The sequence below is a fragment of the Lissotriton vulgaris genome, chromosome 3_1, assembly GCF_964263255.1.
Source record: "Lissotriton vulgaris chromosome 3_1, aLisVul1.2, whole genome shotgun sequence".
NCBI classification, from domain to species: domain Eukaryota; kingdom Metazoa; phylum Chordata; class Amphibia; order Caudata; family Salamandridae; genus Lissotriton; species Lissotriton vulgaris.
In genome coordinates, this window is record NC_141689.1 from 1,607,548,858 (window position 1) to 1,607,564,873 (window position 16,016).

Consider the following 16,016-nt stretch of genomic DNA (forward strand, 5'->3'; position numbering starts at 1 on the left):
GGCGGGACTTAAAAAAAGACCCAGAAACGCCCCCGAATCGCGTTCTGACAGGGAAAGAGTGATTGACAACGATGTCTTCCAATGGCTAGCCTCCATTTATGGAGCTAGCCAATGAAAGAAGGGGCGGGTTCAAGTCCCCAATACTGAGATAATATTAAATTTCGCCCTGCGCGAGCACTGCTGCGCAGTGCTACGGCCAGGCGAAACCTAAAAACATGATGTAGTAGGTGAAGTTGAGTCTTGGATGTTGCCATGGGGAGGATTAAAATGGCTATGGTGTAGTCGAGGCACAGTGAGAATGCTCTGGGCATTCACCTCATTGACTAAAGTTTAGGAGCTTTCAATTGAGTAGAGTATGCTACTAAATAAACATTGTTCTTGATACAATGGGCTATTTTCTTATAACTTTGTGTAGTACATTTTTCACAGGAGCGAAATGCTAAGACAGCACATACATATGAGCTTCAGTTATGCCAGATATGTGGCATGTAACGCAGAGCAATGAATAACCTGACACAATGTGAAGCATTTCATCCTGTCCACATCAGCTCCCGGAACGGCCGAGATTTGTGGCAGCGACCCAGTGTCATGCTGCAGATAGACACAAAATGGTACCCATATATCCTCTGGATGAGCGGTTGGGCCGATATGCTTAGCATAATTTTCTGACACGAAGTATCCCATACCAACCCCCTTTGAGACAACATACTTCTCTGCATCCACCTCATGGCCACACATCTTTGAGCTACAACAAGGAGAACAAAGACAAGATGCAGATATAAGGAGAGGAAGTTGAAGATGTCTCCCAGTATAGCTGTCTGAGGAGAAGGGTCAACTGGGGTCTCCATGATCTCAAAAACCACCAAGAAAACATCCCGCCATACGAGGTAAGTTTGGGACAGCTCCAGGCCAGATGGAGAAAATTTGCATTAGGAAGCTCGCATCTACACATTTAATTTCAGTGCCCTAATTAAATTTAGATATGCATCCTGGAGTGTAGTAGTATTGGTGTGAGTATTTCAATTGTCTAGGTTTATGGTTGAAGGAAAGCGTTTTTTTTTTTTTACTTGTGCGCAACAGTATTCCCACGTTTTATCAGAGAGGAGGATACACCAAGGAGGTCTCCCATTTAAGTCTAGCTTTCGGTAGCTTATTCAACGCAACTGCTAGGGACATAGAGTAGAGACACGAGATTGAGCGTTTCTCCTCAGCCCTGTCTACGTATGCTGTGAGGTTTTGCTTGTCTGCCAATGGTGCATGATACGTGAAGAGGCCAGCCATAGCCAACGATTGGAGCCTGAGATAGAAGTAGGGCGTGAACAGCATCAAAGCGGTCACAGAAACTAATATAGGAGATAAACTTATAGTTTTTGAATAGTCAGCCAATGGTGTTTATAATCGACCGCCTCAGACACTTGACATCTCTCACACTACTAGGAGGCAACAGGGGATTATCCGCAGCCGGTAGCTTCGGGGAAGAGGGAATTTCATAATGCAATTTTCGGGCTAGCTTGCTCATGCTTTGCTCATCAAGACAAGCATATCCATGTCTTGTTGTGCCATTCAGGGCAGTGCACAGATACAACCCACCAGTGAGTGTTCAAGCTCTCGCTCGCCCAAGTCTGACGTGCATGAGTGTGCAGTGAGTTAGTGTCCAGTATTTTAGGTAATGAGTCTGCGCCACCAGATAATTTTGGTAAAAAGTTGGGTAACCCAAGCCCACCTCACTGATTAGGACATGCCAACACTTCCCAGCACATACAAGGTTGACCGCCACGCCTAATCTGATGCCATCGCCAGAAAAAGTAATGCAGGAAATGCACAGGGATGTTAGTGAACTGATATAAAAGCTCACGCAATATCACCATCTTCATTAAGGAGATCCTCCCAAGGAGGGACAACGGAAGCTGAATCCACCTCTCGATGCTCAACTCAATTTAGTTGCCGGTGTACCATAATAACTGTATATCAAGTCACCCCTTCAGGGCTCTATCTCAAAGTGTTCCAGTATGGGTTTCTTGCAAGCGTCAGTGAGAAGGAATACCTCTGATTTTGAGAAATCAATTTGTAGCCTAGTGTAGCCCCCAAAACGAATTATTTCTCGGACAAGAGGAGCCAGATTAATCTCCGGCTTCTGCACATACAGGATCACATTGTCAGCATACAAGGAGATTATCAGTGACCTATTGCCCAGGGATAGTCCGCAATGCAACGGCAACTCTCGAATGAAGCAAGCTAAAGGCTCTATACTGCGAACCAACTGCGAACAAAGTAGAATTTGAGTATAGTGCAGTTAGGGTTGTGTTTAATAAGCGATAAAAATTAGTGCCCAATACCCAGTCAATGAAGGACCTCACTCTAACAATTTGTTTAGTGAATCAAATGCTTTCTCTGCATCTAGTAGTACAGCGGCCGAAGGAAGCGGAGGATCCACTATGTAATATAGCCATTAATGTACAGAGGTTGAATGAGGTCGATCGTTGGGGAATGAAGCCAGACTGGTTGGGTGATGAAGCAAGACTGGTCGGATAAGCCTAAGACTTGCATTAATGGTTGTAGTCTCAGAGAGGATTTTTGCTAATTTCTCACGGTATGCGCTGAGCAGGCAAATGGGGCGATATGAGGAGGACTCGGTGGGTTTGTTGTTGGGCTTGAGCAATACTGTTATAGTTACTTCCATTGCAGAGTGCAGAAGGCCCCACGATTCAATGGAGGTAGATTACAAATCAAGGAGCTTGGGGGACAGTAGATCAATATACGCTTTATAAAATTCAATAAGTAGACCATCTCCACCTGGGGCCTTGCCACTAGGGAGACTTATTATGCCCCTCTTAATCTTACGGCCCTCTTAATATCTTCAAGGGTAATGGGGAGTTCAATAGTTCCCTAACTTCATAATTCAGCCAGGTAAGTGAAACCTGATCAATGCAACAGCCTGTTCCGCTTGAGATGTGCATGCATAAAAGTTCTCATAGAAGTGCGAGAAGTCTGCCAAGATAGCGGTGGGATCAGTGGTGATTCCCCCTCCAGTGCAATGAATGCTGCACATACCTATACCTACCATCGCGCCTGGCGATCCAGGCCAGCATTCGGTCTTCTCTATCACCCTCACCATGTGCCAGGTACAGCACTTTGCCGTTAGCCACGTCTCTAAATTCCTGCAACTTGTCCTGAAGCTGCGCTAAAAGGGACTTTTCTGATCTAAGACATAGCTGTTTTCGAGGCTCTTGAGCCAAGTTCCCGAGAGTGACAGGTGCCTGGGTATCGATTTTAGCACTGATGTGCATTTGGAGATACATACACCCCAAATGTACGCCTTGAAAGTCTCCCAGGTCGTAGCTACAGTGGTCACAGAATTCTTGTTGAGTTGGAAATGCTCCAAAATAGCCTACCTGATTTTGGCTCAAAAGATTTGATCTGGCAATTCTGTGCCTTTCAGCTGCCATGAGTAGACCAGTGTAGGGGGGCTTGGCTGGCTGAAAGTGAGCTGCACTGAGTGGCGAGTGATCAGATAGGCTATGAGGGAGTATAACTAATTCCCAGGTCTGCTGCATGAGCGTGTCTGAAATGAGCCACATATCCAGCTCCGGCCCATGTACTGGGGAATGAGAAGTATACTCTGCGGCTCTGGAGGAAATAAAGCGTCAACTAGGCCATATGTTGGCATAATGTATGGGAGGGCGAGACTTACAAGCAAGTCTGACTGCAAAGCTGCAGTTGATCTATCGAGTGGTGAGGGGAAAGTGTGGTTAAAATCCCTGCACCAAATGGTTGGCCATTCCCTATATTTCGAACAGAGCTGTAATATGCTATCAAAGAAGTCCGGGTCATCAACATTTGTGCCACAGAAATTATTAGCCAAATGCCAGCGGCCATCCAGTACTTCAGCCATCACCATGACGGCAGAATCCTATTGACTCTCCATCAGGAATAAACTGACTGTTTTCTGTACGAGTATAGCCACTCCTCAGGAGTAAGTGGAGTAGGAGGAGAAATAGCAGTGTACGTTCCACGACATAGCAAAAGTTGGCCTAGTCATTGGGTTGCAATGTGTTTCCAGAGGAAAGGTGATATTGATATGGTGCTCGGTCAGGTACGCCACTACCTGCCTGGCCTTACTAGGGTTGTTCAGTCCTCTTAACATTCCATGTTGGGAGGTTAACCATCAGTGTGTATATCAAGTGTAGTGGGGATGCTTAGGAAGCAATGCCATGAGACCACAATTCATCTGTATTCAATGATGGCGTTTTGATATAACTATGTATGCCTCTGTCATGAGATAATAGCTTAATGTAAGCATCCTTAACAAACAACCCTTTCCCCCCCAGCACCCGGCCAACCCCAATTTTTGGTGAATCTTCTAGACATCTTGTAAGGGATCACAATCAAGTAAATGAGAAGAAACTGTAGGGCTGAGCAGCCCTGGGGCACATGGCTTCATGCGTGTGGGTGCCAAGAGAGCAGATCCCGGAGTGGTGTCTCAGTATGTTCATTAGTGGTGTATTAGTAACCTCACAGCACATGGATGGCGTCAGGCTCAACTTTAGTCGCAATCATTGATACCCAAATTAGCCAGTTTGTCCCATTTCAGCATAACGTCCACCAGTCTGCAGCTATATCCTTAATAACTATATCACAGACATCAATAGCATGCAAGCTAACTGTAGAAACTCAGTTTGAAAAACAAGACAGGACTATACAACACACAGATCAACAGTGACCAATAATCAAATGCAGACATCAATCATTATTGCTGAGAATAGTGGTTCTCCGCCGCCAGTCTCGCACACATAGCCGATGAGCTAGATGAGGCAGAAGGAGACTATACCTGCCTCGGGATGTTTTATAAAGTGTAGGGCAGTACTGGAATGGGTAAAGAAATGTTCCCTTTAAATTCAAGGCACAGCTTTCCGGGAAAACAGCATGGAATGCTTAAATGACAGACTGTGCAAGATCTTGATCACCATAAAGAAATACCAAGCTTCTTGGACGTTTGGTGTGAAGTCAAGGTAAAAAGAAATCCCAGAGCCTTCGTAGCATAATTCAGGCATGTCTCTGTTGAGTTGCAGTATAAATTCCCTGTCCTTATAGTTCAGCAATCGTGCAATGATGGGGCTCTGATTTTAGGCAAGCTTAGGTGCCAGCTTGCGATGCACAGTTTCTACAACAAAGGCAGTGGAGAACCTGGCACGGCAAAAGAGAGTTGCCAACAGTTTCTCAAAAAAAGGCCTCCATATTGCTACCAGTGGTAGATTCAGGGATCCCTAATATCCACACATTATTTCTCTTTGACATGCCCTCCAAATCTGTGTTCTTTGCTTTAATGTCCTTGAGCTCACGCGGGGCCATGGTCCGGTCACGCTCAATTGCACAGTGGGCATCTTCTAGATCAGAGATACTGATCTCTGCTTGCATGACTCTAGTGTCTTGATTGTCCACTCGCTGGTGAAAATGATCAAGCTGGGCAGATAGCATGTCTATCTTTAGGTCAATATATTTCAAAGTCTGAGTTTGTTCAGCATTGCAGCCACACAGACACCTTCTAGTTCTTGACCGTTAAGGGTTTGTTGCTCCATTGGCATTGTGGATTTGTGCTTATCAATGTATAATTTGGCTTGTTGTTGGTCTGGCTTAACCATTTTGGTGGAGATGGGGAGAAAATTAAACGCCAGTGCAGATCCCAGGGGCAATAATTTATTGCCACCGGCCAATATAGCAAAAGAGGGGCCCGTACAGGCCAGAGGCCATGAGAGGCGGGCAAACAGCTCAGCCAAGGAGGGACACAAAGGAGTCAGTATCTGCCAGCTGGGCCAGCAGACAGCAATGAGGGGGACAGAGCAAACTTTACTGAGGACCAAGATCTAACCAGGAACAAGAAAATGCACTGGGGCAGTCAGTTATCCTGCCTCTGGTCCCCAGAGCAGCTGGTCGGATACCTTGTTGGTGTTCCATTATAAACGGGTCTCAGCAGCACTTCAATGGGTATAGGGAGCATCACTGGGAGTAAGTCACATGGCTCAATTATCACAAATGGGACGTGGCATACTATTTAGGTGGCCCCAGAGTTTTTAAAGGCTACGGGCCTCATTCACAGCACCGCCTTCCAGGAGGCGCAGCAGTATGGGCAGCTGGCTGCACGACATCGGTATAGGTTCCGACAGGCCCCAGCTACCAGTGCAGAATGACACTGCCTGACTTATCACCTGCAGCAGCCAGTACTAGTTGCAAGCTCCAAGTAAAGGGTCCCCTGCCCACTGCAATGCCTAGGAGAAGTTGGGCCAGAAGGCAGGGAGACTACTCGACGACCGGCAGCACAACAGCTGCAGGAGGCACTGACAGGGCCCGGCCCCGCGGTTCTGCTCCTTGCATCTACACAAGTAGTCCACCCCCACCAGGGCAGGCCACTATAGGGCAGGGACGTTTCTCTGCAGCCAGCGCATGAGAGCAGGAAAAGGGCAAGACAGGCCCCAGCCTCACAGCAGTGCCCCCGCTGTACCGGAGTCATCCAAGCCTCCATCAGAGCCAGCCACAGCAGTACTGGACAGCAAGGCACTGGCCCTACAGTAGCACTCAATGTGATGCTGGAGTCAGCGTATCCCCCGTCAGTGCCAGAAGCAGTAGGAGGGGAAGGCAGGGAGGCCACACCTTGGTCAGCTGCATGAAAGACCCCACCCTGCACTTTGCAATGTCAGCCGGTACTTGCTCCCCACCCGAGCCAGCCATCCATCACAACCCCCCTCCACACCCCCAAGTACTGGTGTGCCAGCATCTGTCTCACTTCCGCCGTTGGAACACCACTGGGTCCACCTCGCACTCCTGGACAGCACAGCTCTAGTCTATTGAAGGTGCATGCCTTCCCCTCAGTCTTTGGGCTAGCCTCACTCCACATGGCAGGTGCACCCAGCTAAGCCAGACGCCACAGACACCAGGCGTCTAACCAATGTCTTGATGCCCTCGTCCAATATTGACCAAAGCTGTTTCACCTTGAGAGTCATGGATGTTTTAACCGCAGAGGATGCCGTAGCTCTCAGATCAAGTGGCGATCTTGCTCGACAGCTCTCTGGCGACCCCTGAGACAATGTTTTTTTTACAAAGTTTAATGGTGTTTTAAACCAACTACCAGGGATTGCAAGCATGACAATGTGGAATGATGGAAGCAAGTGAATATATAATAGATCCAATGCTGGAAAGGTATCCTGATCCACATCCTCCAGCAAGCAACATGACTTCACTTACCTCCATCCATGTCACCCATATCTGTTTCACTAATTTCCCTTTATTCCCTTCCTTTCAGCACTGAGCAACCACTCTGCTGGATTCACTGTTGGCTACGCCCTGCAATTTTCCTCTATTCCATCCCTTAGATTACAAAACCACAGGACATTCTCTGAGATTCTTACATCTTCATTAACTCTGTTCAATGCTCTGTGCCAAGCCTCTGTCAGGGAATCACAGAACTAGGACCAACCAGACTCAACCACTGTCAATATTTCCAGGAAGGTCCACATGCATTTACGATCTATTTGACATAATGACCTTTTTCTTCCCTTAAAAGAAGTTAAAATGTAGTGTGTATAACATTACCCTAGTCATCTGCAGTGAACTGGGCGTACCATCTTCAATACACAATTTGTTTAATGTTTCTATTGCTATAATCCTAAATATAGTGGCTGTATTTCATCTAGGAGATACAAAGACTCAGCAAGAATGTGGCCTCTCACATGTGAATAGCTTATTGGTTGTAATTATTATGCAAAGTAAAGTCTCAATGTTTGGTTTGTCTATCACCCGCTGACTACTCCTTTAAGGCCACAGACCTCCACCTGTGAGAGATACAGGCTTGACATAGGTCAGGTACCCCCAAAACCTAATGAATAACATTTTTATTAAACAGTTATATTGTATATGATTATCTTCTCAGCACAGTCAGTGTCACAGTGAGAATCGGTTATTTGCCCTAGAAGAAGGGGGCATGTGTAGGACTGTCAGAGTAGCCTTCTGGGCAGAATGACTCATTGATTTAGTGCCTGGCTCAAAGCTAGGCCAAGAAAGAGGAGTGGTTGAGGAGTGGTTGAGGAGTGCATGCGGGCACAGGAACCTCCCTCCACCCTCAAACTCCCTATAACAGTTAGCAAAAAGATTTAAATGTCCCCCAAACAAAAAGGATATAAATTACAAACATAGCTATGTGGTTCTCATAGAAAAATTACCTTAGAGAATCTCTTGTAATCTAAATGACATTTATAAGCCTTTAAAAAGCAATTAAAAATACTATGAATATGAATTGTTTTCTACCAAATGGCAAATGGCATTCATCTTGAAAATTCTGTTTAAGCAGTTTAGGTGAAATGTTTTCCCAGAATTTATATTTTATGAATTTGTCTATCTATTAATCACATACTACATTTAGGACACTGAAACAGTCACAACAGTTGAACAGTTATTCACCCAGGTCCCAGCGTCACAGTACCCTTCCCCCAAATTGTTTGGTAGAGTGCCTAAGGCTCAGCAGTCGTTTTGTTTTTTCTTACATATCCTGAGCGGAAAGAAATTCAGTCCATGAGTGATGCCAGCTCAACTTTTCTTTGCACCCTACCCTGCATTATTGGCAGTGATTTAGCGACAGAATTTCCATTTGCAGCTCCTCCTGCCACTGGTTAGAAAGCGCACCAACGGGGTCTCACTGTTAACGTTGTTTTCCCCCGAGTGCACTTAGGAAGTGGTAATAAGGGAGAATAAAAAAGAACTGTGTTTCATCCTCTCCAGATTACATGGACTCATATTCAGGAATATATAGATTTATCATGTGTAATTGTTAGTGACTAACCTTTTTTCCTCCCTACAGCTAGAATAAATAAATGGTTATTGGTCTTCACGCAGTGCCGGTAGTGGTATTCATTGCTGGTTACTAGGACTGTTCTAAGCTATTGCATCATGGGCTGCTTATTGTAGGAGGGTCTATCCATTCCTTTTACATGCCACTAGTCTGAGCTGCTGCTCGCTTGCCTGTCCTTTCACTCTCAGATCTGCCTACATAAACTCTTCTGGAGGCACCTGAATACCATTTTACAGATCCAGCAAGAAACTTGGGGACTATAGACCAACTATCCCCAGAGGCTGAGTCACAGAGGCAACATGTCAATTACTTTGCCAGCCTCTGCACACCCTGCCAACCCCCATGACACAAGGAGCGCGTCTACATACTATGTCTTCTGGCAAATGAGAGCCTCTTGCGTTAAAAAATGGGGCAACAGGATTTAAGAGAGCCCACTGCACAACAATAACTCAGCTACTTTTCAATTACGGCCTTCACAGCCCCCCTGTTTGGCATCCACGCTGCTGTTTTCTCAACCTGAGGATGAGCAGTCAGGCCTCTCAGACTGGGTGTTTCTCCTCTCGATCTGCGTCCTTCTGTCGGGAAACCAGTGGCCCTAATAACACTTCTCCAGCATCCCCAGAGGTGGTACAGAAGGCTGCCTCACAATTCTGTAAGTCCACTGTTTCCTGAACGAGTCAGAATGTCCGGTCTCTACAAAGGCAGTGCATGATGGGCAGGCAGTCCACTTTTCTCACATTTCTAATGCCACATGGGTCTCCTTCGACAGTTTCAGCTTGTGGAACACTACCCTGAATCGGCAGTACCAGTTTATACCTGGGTCAGGCAGCACTGCCTACAGCAGGCCACTTGCTATAGATTCCTGCCAGATGTGGGAGATAACCTTCTTTCTGTTCGAAATCTTCTGTCCACACCACCCGCTTCTTTGAAGGGCCTAGACCTGCCACACCGCACAGTACACGCCTCTTCTGCCCAAGTCTGCATGTTTTTATCATGGGAGTTGCCTAGGTGCACACTTGTCACTGGCCTGCTCTTCAGACTTTTATCCTTCGAGGACCGAGAAAATGTCCGTTCCTTGTGTTTATGACGCTTAGAATTCCGGTACCATTAACATATCGAGATTGAAATCTAACAGATATATACAAGATACTGTAATGTATAATATCAACCAAAACTAGTGGTGATTACTTAAAGAGAATTCCTGATATATACTTAAGATAAAATGTTTTTTGTCTAGGTTAGGGTCTACACATAAATAGGAACCTGAACCCTGTCCAGTAAGAACCCTCTTGCCTGTTTTATTTTTATAAGAAGCTAAAAATATAGTAAGTTTATTTCTATGAACATCCATAATAATGCATAGGTTCTTGAACCATATTCTCAATAAAGGGAATAATAATTACATATAATCATTTCTAAACAACAAATAGTGTACATTCTGGCTCTTGCATAACCATAAGGCTAGAATGAATTGTGAATGTAATCTTAATAGAACATCATCTGTTTATCATAATTGTCCTAATTTGAATATAAAGCTAGAATGAAATACATATAAAGTCTCAATGGGAATTGATTTTGTGGGTTTATCATAATTTCCCTAATTTGAACGAAAAGGAACAAAGTTTTATACATGAATACTCAGACAGTAATATTTTATAAGTATGCACATGTGAAGAACAAATGTAAATTTAGGATGTATACATATGTATATTGATTGATGTGATGTAAAAATAGGATTGAATCGTGAGTATTTTTGTTTTTAATAATTGTGAAACTAATTGTTTTTCATGCATATATCTGCTCTTCAGATCTATTCAGGTCAGAAACCATTCCTCTACCTGCAATACATCTCCTCTTTTATAGCTACGAAATAAGCAGCTTGGTTTCCAGCCCATAGTAATGTCAACCCCTTCCCCTTCCTATCTGACCTCTCTGTGTAGACCAACGGTTTTTGCTTTCCTTAAAACATATAAATGCCAATAATTGCACAGGTCATTCTATGTTCTCCTCTAGCTCAGCCACATGCATCACAAAGTCTCTGTCATACCACCAGGCCGTACATGGCCTTGCGTGGGGTATTCACCACTTTTTGGGAGATGTCCAATATCTGCCCAACTCTAAATAAGACTTGCAGCATTTTCTCTTCCAAGCAGCACTCAAAACACAAAAAACCCGATCAGACTCAGGGACAAGGTGCTAATGATGTGTTTGGTTTGGAGTGTTAAATGACACGAGCACAATTTGTAGCTGGAGGTCTGCATGCTTCGGTCCTCCTTGCCACACCCCCACAACAGGATTGTTCAAAAGGAGTTGAGGTAGTCATCAGAAGCATGTCCATTTTAACTGTCATCATAAAGTTCGGCCCCTAAAAACACAGACTAGTACGAACAATGTAGGTGTTTCCTGTGATATGGTGAATATACAGCTTTTGAAAACATAACCCTATCAATTCAGAGCCTTACTCGTTTTTGTAAAAGTAATTTTGTCTTTTGAATGTGTCATGGTGAGTATTGTCAGTTTTGTTCAGCTACTGGTTATTTAATACATAGGCTGCCTGGCAGGGGCGGATTGGCATTGCGGGTACTCAGGCATGGGACGAAGGGCCGGTGTCTCAGTGCACTCTGTGGGACGGTTCTCCCCCCCCCCCCCCCCCGCCCCCCCTTTACCAGTCAACAGAGAGCACTGACAGGGAAAGGAAAGCAGCTTCCCTGTGCGGTCGGCCGTTCAGCAATGAACAGCTGTGGCCTCTCCTTGACCCCCTGCCGAGCAATCATGCTGATGATGGGCTGGGGAGGGGTGATTGTGTGCCAGAATCGGCCTCCCAGGGGGCCAGGTCTTCCTCAGGCCTATGAGCCATTTTTACCTCGGCCCTCCTGGGGCCCATGCGGCCCAGAAACAGTGCTTGCATTAGTCCTCGCCCACAGCCCTTCTCATTCAGGGCATAGTGGGCGAGGAAGAATGGGTCTCACTATGGGGGCCAGGTGAAGTGGGCAACCTGCACCATCTTCACCTTAGCTCCCCCCCCCCTCCCCAAACCCCATGGATGGCCCAGAACCTGTGTTTTTGCTTTAGCCCCTCTCCTGTCACGCCATTGCCCAGAGGCAGTGAAGGGCTGGGGAGGGTTGAGTAATTTACAAATAGCTGGGTCTTACCTGTTTTTCAGGTGCTCTTGCACTGGATTGCTGGGGAATCCTTTTTCGAGAGAAAGGAGTCTAGCTGTTTCCAGGTGCTCCTGCACTGGAGAGCTGGGGAATAATTTTTGGAGAGAAAGGGGCCTCGCTTTTTCCAGGTGCTCCTGCACTGGAGGGCTGGGTAATAATTTTTTAAGTGAAAGGGGCCTCGCTGTTTTTCAGGTGCTCCTGCACTGGAGGGCTGGGGAATAATTTTTTGAGCGAAAGGGGCCTCGCTGTTTCCAGATGCTCCTGCGCTGGAGGGCTGGGGAATAATTTTTTAAGAGAAAGGGGCTTCGCTGTTATCAGGTGCTCATGCGCAGGAGGGCTGGGAATAATTTGGTAATAGAAAGGGGCCTCGCTGTTTTCAGATGCTCCTGCGCTGGAGGGCTGGGAATAATTTGGTAATAGAAAGGGGCCTGGCTGTTTTTCAGGTGCTCAGCTTGTAGGACATAGTCACCTTGGCCCTGTGTCCTTCCCAAGAACAATATCCTTCCACTTACATTCCTTGTGTGTTTTATAAAAGGGCACACCGCGAATGTGGGCCACGCCTCGCGAATGTGGGCCACGCCCCGTGAATGCGGGCCACGCCCCGCAAATATGGGTCACTTTTTTCGTCAGTGCCCGGGCCAAATTGTGATCCCAATCCGACCCTGCTGCCTGGTCCATACCCTTTATGCGACTAGAGAGGTTTCTATCTACCACTTCAGTTTCCGCAAACAGACCGTAAACTTGATGGCCCAATGCCACAATATAATCCAATTTAATGGACCTGGATGATGGTTGAACAACCGAATATCGTGCCCAAGAACATCGACATACAAGAATATTGTGGACAGAGTATTGAGGGACAAAATATCGAAAGAAATGTGCATGTAGGTAAGTATAGATTTGCTATTCCTAACTCAACATCTACATACTTTGTCCATATATATGTCCATATATGCAGAGTTCGGTATAGAAAATCTAAACTTACTGTTTGATATTTTGGATTCGATATTTGTCTTCCATATTTGCATGCCTCAATATTCTGGATTCGATCTTTAGGATGCACACCTGACTGATGAAACATTGTTCTGAAATCACGGTCTACTTCTCTTTGACCTTACATGATGCTGAAATCATAGTCTAGTTCTATTTGACCTCTCATGATGCTTACACAGAAGGTTCAAGAAATACAAGTCAAAGCATGTATTGTGCACAACATTGTTCCTTGTCGGTAGCCAAAGGAGGTAATCATGAAAGATCAGACTGTTTTGTTCTTACCTGGTGAAGTAGTACGTCACTACAGCCCCAGCAATCGCCATCTGCTGGCAGGCCAGAATGAATTCGCTGATCCATACGAGACCCACCAAGTGGTACCACCACATGTACTGCAGCGGTCCTGCCACCTTGAACTCCACATAGCCTTGGTCATTCCTCACAGGGTCACCTGACGAAGATCAATCAATCATGAATTAAGGTGAACAGAAGGATAGAAAATACTAGTTTTAAACACAAGCCCCCTCCCCCACTTTAAGAGGCTGAACTTTACAGCTGGACATTCATGGAATAGGTTTTACTTGGCTATACCACACAGTCTGGATTATCAGCATTCTAATGAAGCATGCATCTGGCTGAAACGGATAAAGATTGCAACTTTGCCAACAGACAAAGGGGCTCTGTGCAATAAGCACTTTGACCAATCTGTATCAAAATGCTTCTCAATTTTAACATCATTCCACAGTTGCCACAACCCAAATAATTTAGCCGTCCAGATCAAGGGAGTAGCCAGAAAAATAAAAGACTCACAACTTCGAACCATATATACCTATAAATGTGCAAGTAGAGTGAGTGACATCAACTCTTCCTATGAAGTGGCACGGGAAGTGTACCTTTGAGTAAAATGTGTTCAAATTGGTGCAACATTACGAATCTTACATTAGAATTTAAAGGAATTTGGCCATAAAACACACATTTACCAGTACTGGCTTGTTTCTCTCATGTATCCAATTCCATCTTCTTTCTTTCCTTCCTTCTTTCTATCATCTTTCCATTGTGTTTATGCATATTTCATTCTTTCTACCTTTCCTTTAATCTATCTGTTCTGCTCTCATTCCATCTGACCTTTTTCTAGTTTTCCATCTTTCTCAATATCTCTATTCATATCATGCTTATGTTGTTCCTTCACACCTTCTTTTCATCTTTTCTGTTTGTATTCCTTCCATTAATTATTTTATCTCGTCTTTCCTTCAGTCGCCCATCCTTTTGTCGCATTTCTTTATTTCAGAATATTTTACTGCCTTCCCTTTTTCTCGACTTTCATTTTCTCACTTATTTCGTTGTACCTTCCCTTTGTTCTTTCCACCCCTTTTCTTCGTTGACTCTGTTCCTTCTTTTCCATCTTTTTTTCTCATTTCCCATGTACTTTTGAACTCTTTGCGGAATTCTTCTTTTTCCTTCGTTTGTTATTTCCAATTTACTTTCTTTCTTTTAGGCAGTCTCACTTCATTTGCCTCTATCTTATGTTTTCTTTGCCGTTTTAATATTTTTCTTTCCCTCTGTCCCCCTTTCTCCTTCTGACTTAGGTTGACCTGCGAGCCCGAGATAAAAGTTAAGAAGGGTCATACAAATATAGAATCTGTTTCTGTAGAATCCCCGCTTAAGCTGATATAGCGGGTGGTGAACTACGCCCTAGGTCCAGATTACACCATTATCAGATCCAAATGTTGTAAAGCAAAATAATTAGTAAATGCCATGATCACTGTGTGTCAAACAACTCACTTTAGGATGCTGTGTAAAGCAATTTTAAACTTTCAAATTAAAACGAAAACTATGAATGTCAACAGCAAAATCAACTCAATGCTTCTGACTCTTAATATAAAAACTATATATAAAACTATAAAAAAATGTTCACATTGGCACGTTTCAGAAGACATGACTGGATTTAAGCAATTTTAAACTTTCAAATTAAAACGAAAACTATGAATGTCAACAGCAAAATCAACTCAATGCTTCCGACTCTTAATATAAAAACTAATATAAAACTATAAAAAAATGTTCACATTGGCACGTTTCAGAAGACATGACTGGATTTATCCTATCTAGTGGTGAATATGTCCTGGGTGAGGGACATTACACCTGCATTTGATTCACAGTAGTTACAACATTCGGATATGCTCACCTTTCACTATAGGGTATCATGGTGCTAATGATCTTAAACATACCACTCGTTCCCCGAAAACAAGACTTGATTGTTAAACTTGCCTGAAACAACTTTTTACAGAAATAAGCAAATTCATTTTGTACTTGTCCAAAACAGTAACAGATAACTGAGATGGAGTAGTTTCTGTCCTGTAACTCCAGTTCTGTAGTAGGGGTATCTCTGTTATAGTCATAATCTAGTGAATAGTCCCGCCCATGTGCGTGGACCCCGGCAATCAAAAATAATCTCTTAAGTTGTCAAAATAATGCAGAAACTGCAAAGACACTTAAGAGAGAATTTAAAGACAAATAATGCAGCCTATATCCACAGGCTACACTGTCCAGTACTTCAACTAGAAATTCCACCAAAATTCACCACACACAGCACAGCCTGCTAGTTTCTACCATAGAGAAACCTGCCTCCCCCAGTCAAAGGCTCAGGAATGATAGAGAGGAAGGCAGGGACAGACAAGCCCCATAGGCTGCCATTATGTGGCTTAAATAGGATACTGTGCCTTTAAGAGAACTTTCCAGAACTTCTCCCAGTATCCCAGAATGCATAGCAGGTCCCTCTTACTTCAGTTCTTTTTGAAGGCGAAGCACGCCAGACCTGTCGCATTCTTGTATGATGAAAAAATCTCCACCGGGGAGGAGGGCGGGCGCTTATGACTATAACAGAGATACCCCTACTACAGAACTGGAGTTACAGGACAGAAACTACTCCTTCTGTAGTAGGGGATCTCTGTGTATAGTCATAATCTTGAATAGAATGGCAAGCCCATCCCCACACCAAAGCGGCGGTGGAGAATAAATACATAACGCCACTA

At 44.6% G+C, this 16,016-nt stretch overlaps 1 protein-coding gene across 3 annotated transcripts in view; it reads right to left on the reverse strand.

The window, feature by feature from the left end:
• Positions 1-16,016, reverse strand: part of SLC44A1 (solute carrier family 44 member 1) — a 576,430-nt gene that overhangs the window by 63,140 nt on the left and 497,274 nt on the right. For all 3 annotated transcript variants that reach the window (XM_086962088.1, XM_086962089.1, XM_086962087.1), the window contains exon 10: positions 13,273-13,438. In XM_086962088.1, the coding sequence (XP_086818214.1) occupies positions 13,273-13,438 (166 nt within the window). The remainder of the gene's footprint in view (positions 1-13,272; positions 13,439-16,016) is intronic.